The 19428-nt window shown below is 40.8% G+C and overlaps 1 protein-coding gene across 14 annotated transcripts in view; it reads right to left on the bottom strand.

The window, feature by feature from the left end:
- Positions 1-19428, bottom strand: part of LOC135167914 (AF4/FMR2 family member lilli) — a 76395-nt gene that overhangs the window by 17799 nt on the left and 39168 nt on the right. For all 14 annotated transcript variants that reach the window (XR_010299946.1, XM_064131613.1, XM_064131617.1 and 11 more), the window contains 4 exons: positions 13198-13725; positions 12533-12583; positions 9215-9310; positions 6841-6880 (listed from right to left, as the gene is read on the bottom strand). Coding sequence is in view for 13 of the 14 variants with exons in the window: in XM_064131613.1 (XP_063987683.1) it covers positions 6841-6880; positions 9215-9310; positions 12533-12583; positions 13198-13725 (715 nt within the window). In the remaining variant the exon portion in view is untranslated. The remainder of the gene's footprint in view (positions 1-6840; positions 6881-9214; positions 9311-12532; positions 12584-13197; positions 13726-19428) is intronic.

Genomic DNA, 19428 nt, shown 5'->3' with positions numbered 1-19428 from the left:
CGTGATAACTCGCCACGTCGGCGGGAAGTCCGAAAATTCAAACTCGAATTGTTTGAGATATGAAAAGAACAATGGCTGAGTCTATTTCCGCGTCATCGCACCCTCCAACCCTCCCCCTCTCATCCCTCAAACATCACCAACACCACCTGATAATTCAGTATCACCGGGTTGCATTAACGAAAACGTATAAGAAATGTTTCGGGAAAAACTGCAATTTTTAATGAAATTTCATGAACTAAAACGGATAAAGAGAATTGAACGGCAAACGGTTTAGCTCGTTATATTCAGTTAGACGTGTCTCGGATGACTGAGGCATGAGCATTGGGACGACCGGCAAAACGAGCGTGGCACGAACACCAGGCGAAATACACCATCAGACGGTTTTTGCGTTTAGTTGTGTGAGAGAGCGTCCCAACACATTGCATTGAAAACGGTGGCGGGAAACGATAGGGGAGGGGTTGGAAGACTCGAGGACGGGGGGGGGAGAGGGGGAGAGAGGAAATAAAAAAGGCCCGAAGGGAGCCGAAGCAACGTGCCTCGGCAATGATCGAGTCTTCACCTGCTAGTTGTGGCCCCCGTTGTTGGGGCTTTGTTTGTAACCCCCCTTCCTCCTTCCTCCTCCACTGCCCCCTCTACACTATCGTCTCATCCGTCTGAACAATTCACCTCCCTTTACCCCACATGTGCCCCCTCCCTTCGTCCATGTGAGCGCTCTCCCTGGCCCTTCTTCTCCTCACGAGGGCATAAAACATGTATGCACGGCTGTGATCGCCATCGAGTGAATAAAAGAAGAATGTGGACATGGGTATGGGCTTTGCTGACGGTTTTGTATTGGCCGATTGGAAGAATTTGGGGGAAGGGGGTCTAATTCTGGGTTTTGAGATTTTGGCGACAATGGCACTCCAGGCCCTCTTCGGCGCTTAATAGTCATCGCGAAATTTGGAGTCATGTTTTTGTCGTTTTGTTTTTTTTTTAATAGAAATCAGAAAACTTTTTGAGTGGAATTTTCCTCTTGGAAAAGTGCTATAGTTTTACTGAATTATCAGTGGTATTTCAAATTTCATTACTTTCCTCCCATCTTTGGATTTTTAATGCGGGTTTCATGTCTCCACAACAGCTAATATTGACAAAATCAGAGATAAGATATGACAGACACAAAGGAGAAAGTATAATCATTGCTTCCTGCGTGTAAATTCTTAAAAATGAAGAGATGAAATTATTTTGTAAATCTTCGAGTGCCTAGTACCCTCTGCTCATAATTCATGCAAAAATAAAGATAGACTTCTTCCACACTAGTGAAAGTAAGAGGACATTGGGGCTCAATAAGGAAATACAGCGGTAGTGATATAAGCCGAGGATTAGAATGCACAGGAGCTTTTTTTTTCTCTCTCGTGAATAAAACTGTCACACGTGTGACTCTTTATTGACTTCTCCCGCGTTCATTTGGCTGGTGAACAAAAATTTTGACTCAATTTTTTTCCACCGATTTAATTAACACCAGATTTATGATTCTGGAACAGATGAAATATTTACTTTGCGCTCAATTCGTCGGGTAAAAACCGGAATTAATTTTCTACGGGGAAATAAAAGACGAGAATAATTGACTTTCACCGTTTGGAGATTTACGAGTGTGCAATTAACACGGAGGGCAGGGAGAGGATCTTTTGACAAGGGAGGAGGGTAAGTGGGTCAATCGATGAGGGCAGTCCTAGACAAGAGAAGAAACTATAGAAGAACAAATAGAATTTTACTCGGCCACTATCTAGATATTTGCTGATGATTTTGTAAATTAATGAAATAAAAAATCATTACAGCTGCACTGGAAAATGATAAATGTTTCGGGTTGTGGTTGAGATTGAGGCGCTTTGGGGCACGTGTCGGATGATGTTGGGCTTGCACGGGCTTCTTGAGGATGTCCGTAAGAACCGACCGGTGCCAAGATCCGACGGCTGGCACACGCCAGCCGGTTCCTCCACCTGTTTTTCCCTTCACATTTATGTGTATTTTATTTATGATTTCTTTTTATTCCCGTGATCATGTTCAGAGGAGTCGAGCATTGAAAATGCGAGGGAAGTGCTCTCGAGACGAGACAACCGGACAGATGTATTTTATTAATTATCACTGATTCATCAATTTCTGGAATGGATTGGACAATTATTTATATCACTCAATGCCTCAAATCTGCTAATTGCAGTATCATAATTCATTCATTGGTTACGGACAAATGGTTTCGTTAATTTGAGGAACGGCTAAAATTTTTTCTAGTTAAATATTTGTCTCTCGAGGAATATTTTTTTGATACTCTTTATTTTCAATAAATAAATAGTGCAGATGTATTAATTCTCGGGGTCAATACATCAGAAGTATTTATCAATACCATACCAATGAATGGATGGGCTTGGAAAATTGGGGCACTGTCATTCATTTATTACTCATGGATAAACAATTTGGTTGATTTGATGAGAGAATACCATAGGTGGGAAAATTGGATAACTGAATGCTTTGTTTGTTCTACCTTTTTTTTTATAAATAAAACTCTTGAATTATTCAGAAATGGAGGGAGGGGATGAGGGAATCTGTGAGTGTTATCGAAATCCGGTATGAATACCATTTGTATAAATATTGTTCGGGGGATAGAATACGGGTGAATATTTCATACAGTATTTCACTATTTCGGAAGAATGAATTTTGTTTCAGAATAAGCTGTCTTTTCTCACCGGTTATTGTCTCGTTTTTGGGGGATTTTATGCGCTATTCTCATTGAGTGGAATATTTTATACGATGAGGAGGGGAATGATGATCTTATAAGTGGGTCGCGTGCTCACATACACGTGTGTAAAGAGTCACGAAGTTTCTCACTCAAGTTGAACTTCGTCGTTAACCTGCGGGAAGGGAGGGCCCCACAGCGGGTCAGGGCCGAATTGAAATTTGTAGGGAAAATGACAACTCCCGGAATTAACATGACAATTATCCCCCTCAAAGGATTCTGACAACTGAATGAATTCATTTGTGGAACAACACAGCCGAAAATAAATGTCACTTTTCTCGTGGATTTTTCACTTCCACCGAGGGGCCGAAGAAATGTGAATTTTTCACGAGAATGACGACGTAGAAATGAAATAGATGAGAGAGGAAAAAAAAGTGGATAGAAGTTGTGACAAGCTTCGGAGGCTTGGAGAAGTTTTGTCGAGATTTAAAAAGCTCTTGAGATGGTACGGGTGAAATCCCCATTGGGGAAGAAAATGGAGGAGACCGGTGGTGGAGTCGGAATGTGTTGTCGATAGGTCTCTTATGGATCGTTGTACAAAGACGAGATTAAATCAACTCTATCAATGGACCAAAGAGGATTCCAGATAGGCCCGGGAGTTTTTACATTATTTAATTAAAAACTTTATTGAATTATAATCAAGGACATTTGTATCTAGATTAGGTCAAAAAAAACAATAGTAATTATTCAGAAGAACTATGTTCTCAACTAATCATGGCCCCAACGGCTTCAAGTTCTCACAAATACTATTCGAATGTTCGCAATCATTTTATTGACTTCAATATTAGTCCGGACAATTTTGCACATGTATATAAAACTTTCCGGAGGACTATAAAAGACAAAGCGTCTCCCACGTTCCGGTTTCGACGGGACTGGAGAGTTCGTCTAATAACATTTCCACATGGAATCCCAGAGGGGCGATGCAAGAGAGGGGGGGGGGGGAGAAACGGTAATAATTGTTGAATGCTCGTAAAGAGTCGAGTCACCGATAACAATCTCGTAAAAGAACCGGGTCTCGGGCGCGGGTTTCTTTGCCTAATAATAATAATAATAATGACCGTGTTATTCACCAGGAGGGTTGATCCTACCCCGCCCGATCTCGATGAAAAATACTCTCATCTGATGTGGAATCGTTATCTGTAAACACTTCCGCGTTGACAGGAGGTATTAGCCTTTTGCATCGTATCTGGTGTTTGAATTCCCATTCTATCGATTAAAAGTAGATTAAATTGTCAATTGAATGCATTTAAGTGTGTGATGGAAGACGATCGGGGGAGTTGTGAGACAGAGTGCGATAGAAAAATTTGGTCTCAAATCGTGCTGAATGCTCTCCGAGATGGATTAGAGTCCACGAGCAGGTCGCAAGGGTTCGATTGATGGGGCAAAAAAAGAAAAAAAAAACCGACATAAAGAAAAAAACTGTGCATTCAATGCATGAGAGACTGCTGAGTGGGAAAAGGGTTAATCAAGTCGAACGTTTTCAATTATTCCAATTTCGTGTCGATGGGGTAACCCTGGGACACTGGGATCGATCGTTTGCTCTCAGCCAACCCCCCTGCTCCCTTTCCAACGCAAAAAATCCAATTGAGTATTAATGAATTAGAATCCTCGAGCCGACGTTTTCATATTCACAATTTACCAAATTGCTCGCTTCGACGGTGAATAATGCTCTCTTTCGCCACTTTTTTTTTGTCTTGAAAAAGTTGAGTAACTCATCGCTCACGGCCCAGGAACATAAATAAAAGCTGGTTGAGGGTAAAATTCCGGAAAAATTGGAGAATAAATGATGAATAAATAAATAAAATATTTGGGACAGAGAAGAGAAGTTTGTCATTAGCATGTGCGAGTATAATTCATCCAGTTGGATTGAAAATGCAGACGTGTGCGAGGTAGGGGTTGGCTATGTGCGGATGTATAACCAGCCGGAGGCCAAGTAGAGCAGAGGCTCAAGGGTGGTTTAATCACGTTAAGTAACTTCGACCTGCTTGCCTTGGTGGATGCGTTGAGGGAAAACCGGGAAGGGGATCTTGACTAGAGTGGCTGCAGACATATTCGCATTTCCGCCACTTTGCATCCTTCCGTAATCTTCTTTTCACTTTCTTATCTACCTTTATCTGTTTCCCCCCCTTTCAACTTTATAAGACGGGTATATTCCGGGGCCTTTTTTCTGGCGTCATTTCAAATTAATTATTCCCTGTTCACTGAGAGAAACAATTAGTTTTGATGAACAATTATATGTTTAGCCGAGGGCAATTTTCTAGACAAGTTCAATCCATTTGATTTTTTAATTCTTCAATTAATTTGTAGCAATGGAAATGTTTGATTTTACCCAATTATCATTGTGAGAGACGACTCCATTGAATCTCGTAATTACCACCAATCACTACTAAATTTCTTTTAATTACACTAATTCCCTTTTTGTCATGTTTATATTAACCCCGAACGCAATTTGTTAATTTGGTTCCCGAATCCCAAAGGTACGGTATCTCCTGGCGATATCTCTGGGTAGAGTTGTAGTTAGGTTCATGATCGGGCAAGTAGGTCGGCCACACAACCCCTACCGCCCTATCTTCCTCACCCAAAACTACCTGTCTCCCTTTCTCCCTCACACAGACAACCCCTTCGAGCTCGCGTCCGCCTGATTCACTCTGGAATCGATATTCGATATTTAATTTCAACAGCAGACCACTCTCGTGCACTCCACTCGTGACTTCCGACGATTCGAAAGAGTGCTTCTTGAGTCGTTCATTCTCTCCTCCCAAATAGTGCCAAGTGTGTGTGGGATCATCCATCCTCGAGGGAGATCACAGGATGGACCACAAATCACTTGATGCACTTTGGAATTCTTCTTATCAAATTGCCGAGTGTCGGTGATTTGTTTATCCTTCGGGATCGGGTTTTATGGGGCTTGAGGGCCACTGGGTCAGGGCTTGACGATTTGTTTTTCTCGGACGTATTGAGAGAAAAACAAAACAGTGGAGATTCTCCGGTTGAATGAGGATTTCATGAGGACAAATGGAATTTTCTGGGGGTGAAGTTACTTGTGAATGATGATGAAGATAACGGGCTATTGAATGGGACATGTCGATCCGGTAACATCTTTTCGAGTTTCTCTTGACAATGTGCCAAATCCACGGTTATTGAGATTCGATATTGCGGAATAACTCGTGGTTGTGGAGGAAATAGTAATTTTTTACGTCAAATCGATGAGTTTTAGAGGTATTCATTGAATGGTCGGGTAATTTTCGAAAATTCAAGGGAAAATGTGTTCGGTCTTGCGAATTTGTGAGGTGAGGCGAGAGAAAATCCTCCCAAGTTTTATAGTGATTTTTTTTTCTATCGAGTGTGCAACGGAAAGAATAAAAACTATGCCATTTTGTCACGGAATTTCTCTTTCGCAAAAAAAAAAACCCCGCCGCTCAAGCCTCATAATAGAAGTGGCAACTGACGATGAAAATGATTAAATTAAAAGTTGATGTGACTTCATGTTGGAATTATAGGGTAAAATGCGACATTGAGAAATCCTCGGAGAATGGAATATCAGTTTGAGTTATCCCCCAATGGTGATATTAATTTATCGGATTCGTTTATTCAGAGGGACACGCTGGGCTTCATCTCGACGAGTTGAAAGGGCTAGGAATTCGATCGAACCACCGTGGAACGTGGTGAGGAAGTGAGATAGTAGAGCGATTGAATATTAAGTGGCTGGGACTCTTGGTATAGAATCCAAGAGGTAAATGGAGAAGGGAGACGCTGAATTTTCCTTGAAATAGTTTGATAGAGAGAGATTCAAGTTGCAGAGGAAAATGGAGGTGATTTCCGGGAATCGATACATGAATTTTTAATTCCAAACATTTTTAGCTTGGAAAGAAATTTGTAGACACTCGAAATTCGCTAGACGTGTGGGTTGACCGCTAGTCTTTGACTCGTTAAGTCAATAATAGACCCAACTGAGAGGCAAATGGTTAATTCATGGAATACTACCCACGCGCATTCATACTATTCAAATAACACGATCAGAGATTATTCGAGCACCGAGAGTAATCATTTAGTAATGTTATTTTGTAACTCACGTGGTGGTTTGGAAGAATCCGGTGGTGGCACTTCAGTCAGCTGTAACAAAAAAAAATTTACCTGAAATTAATGCTTCCTCAGGAATAATGACTATGTGTATTAATGAACATGCAAAATACATAATGTCTGCAGTACAAATTATCCACGATTATACCGCATGTTTCTATGCCCAAGGACAATCACAAGAACATACGTCTATTGAGTCCGGGGAATCACAATGCACTTTGTACCAATAATAGTCAATTTTATAACCAAATAGAAGACAGATTTGTTTGTGTTTCACATGTTTTAACAAATTAAATGTGATTTTAAAAATTGTCGCTGCTGAAGGGCCCCCGATAAAGCCTTTAACATTGAGATTTATGATTCGTTCAATATGATTCATCATGGTCAAGTAGACACAGCAAACCTGTCACACAGAAGTTACCGAGTCGAAGTGCATCAGCAGGGAATTGAATGACCTCATGTTTAAATTAATTCAAGTTTATGTACAGCGGGATACAGCATGGTATATGTATGTATAACCAATAGCCGATAATATTCGCATTGTAACTTCGCTCCCTCAAAATGATGAATGAAAGACATTTATATTACTCAATGGAATAGCAATAGCAATTTTCAGGTCCACATGAGGTGCGTGTCTCCTACATAGTCAAAGATATATTTGCATGGACTTTAAATATGAACTTGGCTCCTATCCCCCGAAGGATTGGATGTGTCAGTGTCCACACATGTCCAACAATACCCATCGCACAATCTCCGTTGAAATCACCTCTAAGCACTGAATTTCAAATGAAATGTAAATAATCCTCATCACATAACCCCCATATCATTCAACGTCTCTGCAATTTAACCATAATCCTCGACTAGGAGGTCAGCAAAACCTTAAACTTCCCAACCTCTCCAACGTTCATACTTTATCTTAAATTATGCAGTAAAGAATTCATTGAATATATACAACAGAAAAACAAAGATTGTGCGAAGGAATAAAATAGCCAGTGAATATTACCCAGAGAGTAAGCTCGGCTATAATTTCGCCAGTTGCTATTCATTTCCTTTATTTCTTCGGGCTTTGCCTTAATTAAACTCGGTTTATTCCACCACCCCTCGCCATTAAAAATCTGCGTTCACTAATTCGCACTGGAAGTCACGATATTTTTTTTCCCATTTTTTCCTTTCATTTTTAAACGACTGTGCGGTTCATCCCTCCGGCCCAACCCCTCAAAAAAAAAAATAAATAAATAAAATAAAAATGCGACAGGCCACTTGGTGGCTTTGGTGGGCTCCCTGTGTACATCCACCAAAGGGGGATGAAAATTTATCGCGCGGAAGTGCTTATCCCTCTTTACGTTTTACATTTATTTCCAACGCGTCCTCCACTCGCGATGGAAGAGAGACCAAAGAACATTTTGTCGGTGAACTTTTGCTTTTTTAAATAAGGGAGAGAGGGTATAAATGAACTGGAGAAATTTACGCGGCGTATCCACGCGCTCCAGAGGTGCGAGACCGAGTTAACTCGTGCCTTTACGATCCTTATTTCCACGGGGACTTTGGCTCATCCCATCCACAATGCGTCTCTTTTCCTTTATGTTGGAAAAAAAAAAAATTCACCATCTCTCTCTTTCTTCCGCATCGTACAAATTTCTTGAGAGCAAGCCAAGTGGAACGAATTTTACCGCCATCGAAAATATACCGAGGGCATTTTCATTGAACGTGATATTATTTATCTCGGGTGAATTCGGGGATGCGGGCAGGAAGTTCATGTTCACTCTTGATTTATTGATCTTGATTTTATCATAAGGGAAGAATATAAAATTAAATATTGTGGTGTAAAGGTCGTCATCAAATTGCGGTAAATTTAGTGAGCGAAAAATAATTGTGGAGCAAGATTACAATTTAATAAAATAATCTTATATTTTTTTCCTGTCGTAATAGAGGGATTTTAAGGCTTCACATCTACCATTAAGCCATTTTGAGAGGATTCTCCGGGGATTTCAAAGCTTATCTTGTTGCAAATTTTTTATCAGATTTATGAGGTGATGAATGTCAATCATTTAACTGTAAATTTTTGAAAGGCTCCGTTAGCCGGAGAATAGCTTTCCAAAGCAGAAACATTTGTTCCTCTGATGAAAAATGGCAGTTGAGAATCCAATAATTAATTTTACAGACCTTTAGAGATTTAATTGGATTAAAAAATCAGTAGTGGGCCATTAAATTGTCTGTAAAATTCCAATATTTCGAAATTTTCTAATAGTTAATCTCTCTGGCAATAGTGAATGAGGAAAAACGTTGTTAAGGTCAAAGGTGATATCCTCAATTCAGGAGATTGTTTTCTCCGGCCAACAGTTCCAGCAATACCCAACAATTACGTACCTTAGCGAGAACCGGATTAAACGTAAACTTAGACTCGGTTTCTTTCCTGGGCGTCTGTGCGATTGCCGTCAGAGGTGTGGGCGGCATCGTCATTTCCTGCAATACAAAAAGATAAACCATGAGACTACACGTAAACATACTACACCAGTCGCGAATTGTCGTCACTGTTGACAAAAAAAATGTCATTGATATCAATTGACTTGCATTGGTTGTGCGCAAAAAAAAATTGTAAAAAATTCCGGATACATTTCCAAAAGCTAAAACTTTTCCTTGAGAACTTGAAACCCGTGAAAAAAGTAAAATAAAAATAGAATACAACTGTACACCTCTGAAGTACATCAACCCGTGAGTTATGTAGTTTGCGGTTTCTCGAATTATGCAAATAGTAGAGGAGGATGAGGATCCATGAAAAGCTGTTGAGGTACATTGTTATACGGGTTAACGCATTGAGCACAGCATACTCGTGTCCCTCAGTTTCGCCCAAATGAGGTGCAATAAAATAATTCGCATAACAGATTATAACGATACAGACAAAGTGTCAGAGGGAGAATGGGGTGAGAAATGCCGAAGAGTGAAAACAGGGGGAGGTGAAAGCGAACTAACAAAGTGAAGATTAACTAGTGAAGATTGTCATTGATCAGAAAATGAATAGACTTTGGTTACAAAGGTACACGCGGTGTCTATCGGAGGGGTAAAATACGATGTTTTAGCATGGTTGTCACAACAAGACGCTGTAAGTGGAGATACCAAGGTGCGATACCCTTTTGGCCGCGCGTATGCCGCGCACCATCCATCGACTTATCGATTTGCCACGGCTACAAGCCCAACGCTCGGGCTACCGTCTCCGGGCTTGGCTATGGTATGGCTCAAAGTGGAGAGAGTATATGGGTATATAGAATAGTCTGAAGGGGGAATCTCGTAACTACTTTTCCAACCGAGGCAAAAGCCTTGCTACGTTGCGAAGGTCTGAACAACTTTATGATCGGTATCCGTGGAGAGAAAGAGCGAGAGAGAGCGGAATAAAAATGTTCTATTTTCTCTTTCGCTGGTCTTTCTCCTGCTCTGGCCCTTTGGCTGGATGGCAAATATTGATGCTGCAAGGGGATTCTTTCAAGTATTGGTAATTGAGTATTTTCAGAGTAATCCTCGAGATATTTATACTGATAGTTTAGTTCAGAGGGTGTGGTTTTTCTATTCTCAAAGGTTCAGATGGTGATGAGAGGGAAATTGTTTCCAATCCTATAGAGGACAGAGGGTATTGGAAATTTCAGAAGATTTCATTTAGGCCTTTTTTTAAAAGTGATGAAATAATTCCACTTCAATTGTACAACATGTTTAACAATGTAAATGGAATGCAGCATCATTCACCTGAGATCTAGTCATCTCCCCGTAATTCAAATCTTTTTCCTCAATGATTGTTCATTTATGCAAAATCCAACGGCACGAGTTACATAAAAACTCGGCATGATAATGAAAACCGTAATACCATAAAAACGATCCAGCCAGGATTGCTCAAATTGATACAAGGCGTGCAACGCACCACCTGCACACGTGCTCAGGCAGGTGACTATAACCAGGCGAATAATTATGCCGAGCACGTGAAGACGCGAAAACCCGTTACTGGACAAGCGGTCTAGTCGCGCGTAGGTGCTCACTACCCCACCTCTCTCATCACTACGATCATCATCATCATCATCATCATCATCATCCTTGCCGTGCGGTGGAGCATCAGAAGAGGGCTATGAAGAACGTTGGTCTCGTCAACCTCAACCACTCGAGGCACTCGGGTAAAGAGTGGCCCTTGGGGCTCCCCCCCACACGCGTAATGGATTCTCAAAAGTGGAACAATTTCCACAGAGCTGCATACACCGAGACATTTCTTTTTCCAATTCAATCCATTTCTCACTTTTTCAATTATTTTTATCTGTCGAGAGGTGAATTTATTTTTTTTTCCTCTTCGGCAAACGGTTATGCGGATTAATTCCAATTGCGTAAGCACTAAAACATCACGTACACTCTCTCACTCGTCATCTCAAGAGTCTTTAGCGTGCACGGGATTTTGTGACACAATCGATCCTCCACTCTGTCGATGCAGCCACAATGGTGAGTAGAAATAGAGTCGGCCCAGATTCTCACACCTGCGACGAGCCTGTTTGTCGAGACAACTTTTTTGTCGTTTTTTTTTTTTTATCACTGGTCTATTATTTTTACACGACGACTGATGACTGTTTCAATTATCTTGAAAGGACGAATTGAGGGAGAGGATTATGATGGTCAGACAACTGAATATGTTATTCAGAAGTGAACACATGGACTCCAACATATCAACAATATTGCCTCATCTAATTCATTATGTCTGTTCCCAATAAAATAATGTGTAACTGCAATAACGAATGATATTTGATACTGAAAATTTTGGCAAAGAGGATAGACGTAGTTTGGGGCTCTATCCACGATGGCAATTAGCAGTAGCATTTACGATGCCTACCGGGCGCAACTCGTATTTTCCCACGGGCCAAGCCGTGAGAATAATTCATTCCATGCTCGGCCGAGTGTGCGTCCGTGCAAGCAGAGGGAGCGCAGCCGCGCGTCCACGATATTCCTCTTGTCTCCACCTTCTACCACTATAACCACCACCCGCCGACTCATTTTCAACTGTACAATACCCTTCCATTTATTCTTCTTTCACATTAGAAGAGGCTAGAAGTTCTCAATAATTTCAAGAGATTAAGAGTGATAAATTTTCTCCAGTTGCAAAGCTTTCAAAAATTTTTCAGAAATTCCTAAACTCTTGGAAAAATGATCCCTCCCGTATTAAAGGAAAAATAATATATACTAGTTCCTAATGAATTGTTGTTCTGCACTGCATCTTGGCTGGACTACAAACACCGAAATACTTCATAAAAATTCAACTGATGTGTCACATCGAGGGTTGGCGTTATGCATAGGAATAAAGGCACACGTCGAGATGAATCATAGGGACATAGTTGCCATGGAGCATTAGGCAAAAGCCACGGGAGAGAACCGAGAACTACGGGCATGTAACAACACCGGGGGTTACTGAAAATTACATGCGTGACTCATCGGCCAGTGGTGAGAGACAAGTCGGTAGTTCTCTCTTTTGGATCAATAAGCGCATCTATTGTATTTACAGTCCAACAATCCGTTCAGGGACAGTTTGAGGCTCCATTAGATCATGCAATTGTTTAACCATAAGAGTATCGCATCGCCTTGAGGGATTAGCGTACTCAACCGGAGGATGTGTAATTTACTTAACTGAATTTCATTTAATATTCAAATAATATTTTGCGTACTCACCTTGAGGATATTCTCGAGGTCGGCACTATCGTTGAGATCATGTCTCATTCCCTGTAATGAAAAAATCATAATAATGAAGATAATGATTCTAATGAGCCAAGTTTTAATTAATTAATTTTATGAATGACATAGGGATGATCCACCGGTATATAATTTATTAATTTGTTTGCACGCTCAATTACCCTATATGAAGGAAAAACAATGAAAATTTGATGGCAATATCCTGTCATTCCGGAAGTTCAAAGCATCGGAAATTGTATAAATATTAGATTGAGATAAGGAACAGTCGTCGATCAACGCGATTACAGGCTGTCCAACTCATTTCTCATTAATCCCTTCTTTCCACTTCATCCACATAAACAAGTATTCAAATCAGCATACTCTGAATTTTAATTCTCCTCTCAACTCCTTGTTACATGTATCATCGGTAATTGCGACTGGAGTTGTACCACTGAACGATAATTTACAACATTTTCTTGCAAAGAGGAGGTAAAAGAGCCAAATAAACAGTATCAATAATTGATTAAGTGAATTCTATTTAGCACTGAGCTGCTATCTGATCAAACGACAGGTACAAACGACGCGCGAAATGACATTTTTTTCATTTCAATAATAAATCTGTCTAGTCATGACTCTTCAAAGCAACAATAATATAAAATACTCACATTATCAGCGGGTGGCCTGATAGGCCTGGATCCAGCAGCATGAATTCTCGTATTACCAGTCAAAGGAGGACAGTTACCGGAAGAGGCAGGGCCAGAGCTATTTCCGGCTGAATTTCCACCAGTCCCAAGTGGTGGTCCCTTTGCTGGTATAATACCGTGGCTTCTGTGATCATTGCTATTGCCACCATGTTTAACTGGTTGGCCTGGATAACCACCACGTCCACCATAGGGTGGCTTACCATCAGCGGGTTTAACAAAACCACCTCTTTGTGATGTGTGGCTGGTTGATGATCCACCACGTGAACCATTGCAGCCAGGTTTCTTAAACTCTTGGGTTGAAGGTGAATTTGGACAATTACTTCTACTTTGTAATCGTGGTGGTGCACCTGAGGCTGGTGCTGGACTCGGTGGTACATCAACCACACCGAACAGCATCTGAGGCTCGACCAGTAGGTGCTTCACACGTGAGTAATTGCCCAATTTTGACTGGATTTGCTGGGTGGCACGATCTTGCGCGTCAGGATTAACCTGCAACAGGTTTTCAAAACGTTTCAATGTCAGTTAATCGATGAATCACTTAATTTAATTATAACATCAGTCTATTTGATAATTCGACCAAAGTTGTGAAATTATAAATAGGGGGAAATTTATTTCAGGATTAATTTAAATGCTATTACGCTGATAGAAATTCCGTGAATGATTGTTGAACAATCATTGGCTATTAATTATAATTCAACTTTCAATAGATTAAGACTTCAGAGAAAGTACCAGACTTGAGCATATTATGACACAAACGTATTCATACGAATCAAAGTGATTGTATCCCTTTGTTTTACTTGAACTGGCCCTTTTCTGTTATTAGCTACTACCAGGGAAGGTACTCTATCGGAATATACTGTACACTGGCTGCTCAATTATTCATAATTTGTTAGATATTCGGATCAATTTATCAACAATTCCTGCGTATTTCGATCCCAGAGTGAAAACAGGGAAACTGTCGGCAATCACGGCAACCATTCACAATCAACAAATAATAATTAAGAGCTGGTGAATTCTTCGTATTCCGGAGCCGCCGAAATGACAACCGCGTAATATCACTCCACTTTCACGTGTATGTATGTTTGTGTGTGTGTGCGTGCGTGAGGACTGAGAGAAGGATGGAAGTTGTGGGCGGTAAGGGAGGGGTATGACCAGGTCAGGGTTTTCACGTCCGTCACGACCTCGCCTAACTTCACCTTCACCATTTACCGCTCTCTTTCGACACGTCCAATTGCAAACACCAAACTAAACCATAGGCCTCCCATTCTCCATTATACACAATAGCTGGAGTGACAAATCTTACCTCATTTCTGAGGTTGTTTTTAGTTTAAAATTGTAGTCAAAGTGTTGAGTAATCATTAACTGTGGGCTGATTGACGTGGGCTTCTCAAAGGGCCAATTTCACTCACCACTGGAGTTGCAAACCCACATGTGGTGTGTCTATTAAATCGTCTTCCCTTTGGTTGAAGAGGGCTCTCCCTCCCCCATTCACCATACCGATCACCAGTGAAATACAACGTCGTAATTAATCACGCGCAAGTCAAGGTCCCGGAAGGTTCTACCTCTGTCTTTATCACTCGCATGCGAGGAGAAGGGTGTGTGTTAACCGAGTGAGAAGTATGTAAAGTGAAGCGAGGGCTGGTTTTGAAGTGACGGGAGGTGGGGATTGCTCGCCAACACGATCGGTAGGGTCAATTAGCGTTTCATTAGCGGGCTCAAACGCTCGATTTGTTCGTGCTGGGTGTATGTCGGGCACATTGTGCGTGGAGAATTTTCCTATTTCAGAATGAATGGCAAAATGTTGGAGGTGATTTTCGATGCAGTGATCATTTTTTCACTCATTTATCCAGTCGATATTTCACGGATTTTCCGCGGGTGAAAAAAACCTATTGATTGGAAAATCAAGTGATTAAATAAATGTAATTGATGAATAAAAAATGAGGATATTTATTTTTATTCCGCCATTTCTGGAGATTGGAAGGGTTGAATATATTGTCGGTTGTTGGAGGGAGGTATGAACGCGGAGAACGAGACCGAGTGTAAGGGCGTACGTGCCATCGTTTCTCGGGCTTTCCATTTTAAAATGTACGTGTCTCGCATCTTCCAGCGTCAAGCCCCAACTCCACCAGTATCACTGTGTATGCACTCATTCTACTTTTCCCTCCTGGACGTCTCTCGTTCACCCACACTCGGCTTGTTGGCTCTTCTGGTGCATGCGAAATTCTCGCATTCTGCCTCGCCGAGGGAAATTCACGAGTTCCAGGGGAGTGGGAGAATATTAAATGGCGAGAGATCAAGATTTTTTTTCTCCTTTTATTTCCCGTTTTCTCGCGCTTTTTGGATTGATATGAATTTTTATCCTGTATGGTTGTCTTTTTTTTTAAGTGAATGGAAAAGAATTCCAATCTTTTGGCACTCCCTTTTTAATATTATGGCATTTTCGAAAGTCTCTCAAATCCTGCATGTTTTACGAAAATTTTCAAGACGTGTACCGGAAATTTCATTCGAAATGTTTCAACTGTTGGTGACAGGAATGCAAAAGTTATTTTAAAAATGTATAAAACGATTATAAACAACATAACCCAAGTACCAATAAATTAAAATACCACATGGTTTTCCAGCGTCACCATAAAAAAATCTCCCCTTCATCTCTCTTGAAATAATCTCAAGAATCTTTTTCCTCTCTCATTCCTCCTTTTTCCCACTTGCGACTCCTCCAACTTCACCGAGAATCCCATTGGGTACGAGTGAATGGGTTAAAGGAGAATGTCGTCAGAATGTTTGAAAGTACTAATCATTCCAAAGTTAAAGAGGAATGAACGAAGAGCCCCGGACGCAAGGAGGATGAAAAATGCGTCGATCCACTCATCTGCGATTATATCTCAAACCCAGACATTTTCTTCCTTTGCTCAATGTCCTCCTGTATTTTTTTTCTTTTTCATAAATATAGATATACCTTTGCGTAACCTCCAGACAGTCAGACGAAAAAAAAGTGCGCGAGGGATGAGAATAGCAAGTAGAAAAAAAATGGTCGAAAGGATGGAGACGAGGGAAAAATGAATCCTGAGAGAATGAAAAAATGGCGCTCGATCGGGCGCGCTAACATTTGCCGAGGGTATGTTTTTTTTTTCTTTTTCATCGTCTTGTGAGCCTCAGGGCTGTCTGCCCACATTTTTAGAAATCTCAGCCAGGAAATACGAAAAATTTTCAATTAATTGAAACCTTCGTATAATTCCATTATGTGAATTTTATGTTCCAATATGGAATATCAAATAAAAAACGTATGAACCAAATGTGTAATGAAATCCCCCAAATCATTAATGATCACCTAATAAATTCCATTCGTGCGTTTCGTTAGTCAGTGTTATTGATGCTATTGAATGTGCACACAAAACCGTTGGAAAATACGGATTTAGAACACAGTTGTACTGAAAATAGACCGAACGACTCATCTCACGCGCCACAGGATGGGAGGTAAAATGCTTAACGTCAACAACATACTTCAGGCTTTATACATTTTAAACAAATGAGCGATTATTTTAAGGATGTTAATCAGTAATTTCACCGTGACGTTGAATTATTGTGTGCTAACATATTCCGGGGGATTCTTCAAAGCTGTAAATAGCGAGGGAACAAATAGCATTATGCGGCGGTTAATAATTAATTGATCAATTAACAGTAGCTCCGAGGATTCCCCAATTTTTATCAGAATTGTGATCGGCTTTCGTAATCGGTTGGCAGGTTGCGAGTTCCGTATTCTTTTATGAAAAAAAATGACAAACGTCAGTCAGAATGGATGAACATAGCGAAGTCCTTTATCACTTCTTCCTCGGGGAAGTTTCTCTCCCCATCCCCAGCTCTCCCCAAAATAAAATAATTCCAACGGGAAACTGTGCACCAAAGTCGACCCATTAAAATGCCAAAAAAAACCTCTTAATCAACTAGTTATTTTGGATTTATCGGAGTCAACTTGTAGTGTTTATTACGTGTACTTTTGGTTGGGTGGAGTAAATGGAAGGCATCGATGTCACACATAAATACACACAATGCATACAAACACACATACATATACCGTGAAGGAGCCAGATGGGCCAGAGGGATTAATTAATCGTGCCCCTTGGCAGAGCTCCATACGCGAGTCAAACGTGTGTGCTGTGCCAGTTTGTGTGAGTGAACACAACGCGTGTCTATGGGTTAGAATGGGGAGGAGATGGTGGTGGCAATGGGCACACGAGTGGGTGGAGGGAATGGCGGCGATTTCGCGTGTTCAACTCTGCCAACTGACACTATAGCTCTCAACCCCTCCCAAAATTCACTGGTTGTTTAGTCTATCCAATTGAACAAATTACAGCCCCTGTGGGGTGGACATTTCATATAATTAATTTAATATTAATTTATTATGAGGATTGATTTTTGGGCTCAAGGGTTTTGGGAGTGATTTCGGTGAGATTAATGTTTTTATCGAGGTAATTAGTGAATAATTTTGAGGGTAGCATTCATGTATGAAATACCATTCAAATGCTACTGTTGGTAGAAAATATAATGTCACTAACAATATTTCAAACTAACTAATTACCAAATAATTTTCCCCCAATTGCCAAAATGGTGATATTAAAGCGATTATTGTAATTCTGCTGAGGGTATTCGTCTGGCGACCCCTAGAGAAGAGAAGTTGGAATAAAATGCGAGAGAGTGCAGTTCGCGACGGTTGGAAGAGAGAATGAAGAAGAAAGGGTGGAACGAGAGATGAGAATGAAGCGACTGGGGTTGAAAACACCGGCAACGCACCAAACTCCAACGACCACGCGAGAGTAAAGGGGATGAGAGTGCCTGCCTCCCTCTCTATCTCTCTCTTTCTCGCGACGAAACGCCGGGGAATGAGCGGAGGAGTGCGAAGGGGAAGAGGGGAAAGGACAGGGGGTGGGGTTTGGAATCAATACCCGGTGTGTGAGGAGGGTGGGTGGGATAATGCGGTGGCTTGACGAGACTCGAGAGCCGGAGGATGGGGTGGATTCTTCGTCTTTTCTGTGTAGTATACTCACTCGGCTTTTTTTTTTACGTTTGTGCGACTTTACTCTCTTGGCCCGTGTGACTTTCCAACTTCCGTCACCTCCCAACCCCCTTTTACGTTCTTCTGATTCTCTGCTACGTTTGTTACTGTCGAGTTTTTCATGGGCTCCTCTTAGCTTTCATTTTTCATCAAGTTTTTTTTTTACGGGGATTGAGGGGAATGGGAGGATCGAGGGTTTTTTCAAGAGACTTTTGGGGTTGTTTCGGTGATTGATTTCAATGCGGAGAGATGATGTAATTCTTGGATTTGTTGTTTTTCGGGTCGAGGGAGATATGGATGGTAAATTTTTCATACGATAGGATTCATTTTAACGCGGAAATTTATAGATAGATAGAGAGACAAGAGAAATAGAGAATTTCCCAAAATTATTTTTCACCAGGAGATACCTCGAACGACGATATTTAAAGTGAAATTTGAATTGAATTGATTCCATCTCTTAATGTCCATCTGTGTCCAAAGGAAATCACAAGCGGAGGGGAATCCCACTCATTTTCCATCTCATTTCTGCCACCACTCGGCTCTCCACGCCAACAGGTCGACGCTATCCGAGTGCTTTAATAAATTACGATAAATACCAGAGTTGAATTACGCAATTTCATCGTGATCTCGTTAACTCCAGTAATTATGGCCGTTTTTATTGGTTTCGCCTTGTGGCAATCAGTGGGAAGAAAGTTATTTGTGTTGGGCTGTTTATTTTTGGAAGTGGTTTGTTTTTTTTTGGGGAGGAATTGATTTGATTATCGTGTTATGGAGTAATCACTATCCAACTATTGGGTTATTTCAATGATTAGAGAGATACTACAGTTTACAATCGATTCTAACGAACTTTTTTTTCTACAATAATAGTCCATCCTCGTTGTTTTAAAGAGAAGGTTTTCCCAATTCTTCTTTTTTAATTCACTCATTAAGGGGGACTCAATGAACTTTTACGACTTCAGAACTGTTTGATTGTTCGGAAACTTATCGGAGAAAGGCTAAAGTCCAACGGTTCGATTGTTTTGATGACATTCACCAGGAAACTTGTCGTGAGGTAGAAGATTTGCTGACGTATTATTTACTCATGAATATTTATTATCTAGCTTTATGTGGGGACATCCATTGGGAGAATATTTTAAGAGAAT

This window comes from Diachasmimorpha longicaudata, chromosome 12 (assembly GCF_034640455.1).
Source record: "Diachasmimorpha longicaudata isolate KC_UGA_2023 chromosome 12, iyDiaLong2, whole genome shotgun sequence".
NCBI classification, from domain to species: domain Eukaryota; kingdom Metazoa; phylum Arthropoda; class Insecta; order Hymenoptera; family Braconidae; genus Diachasmimorpha; species Diachasmimorpha longicaudata.
The sequence above is the reverse complement of the archived record's forward strand: the minus strand, read 5'-3'. Positions and strand labels throughout refer to the sequence as shown.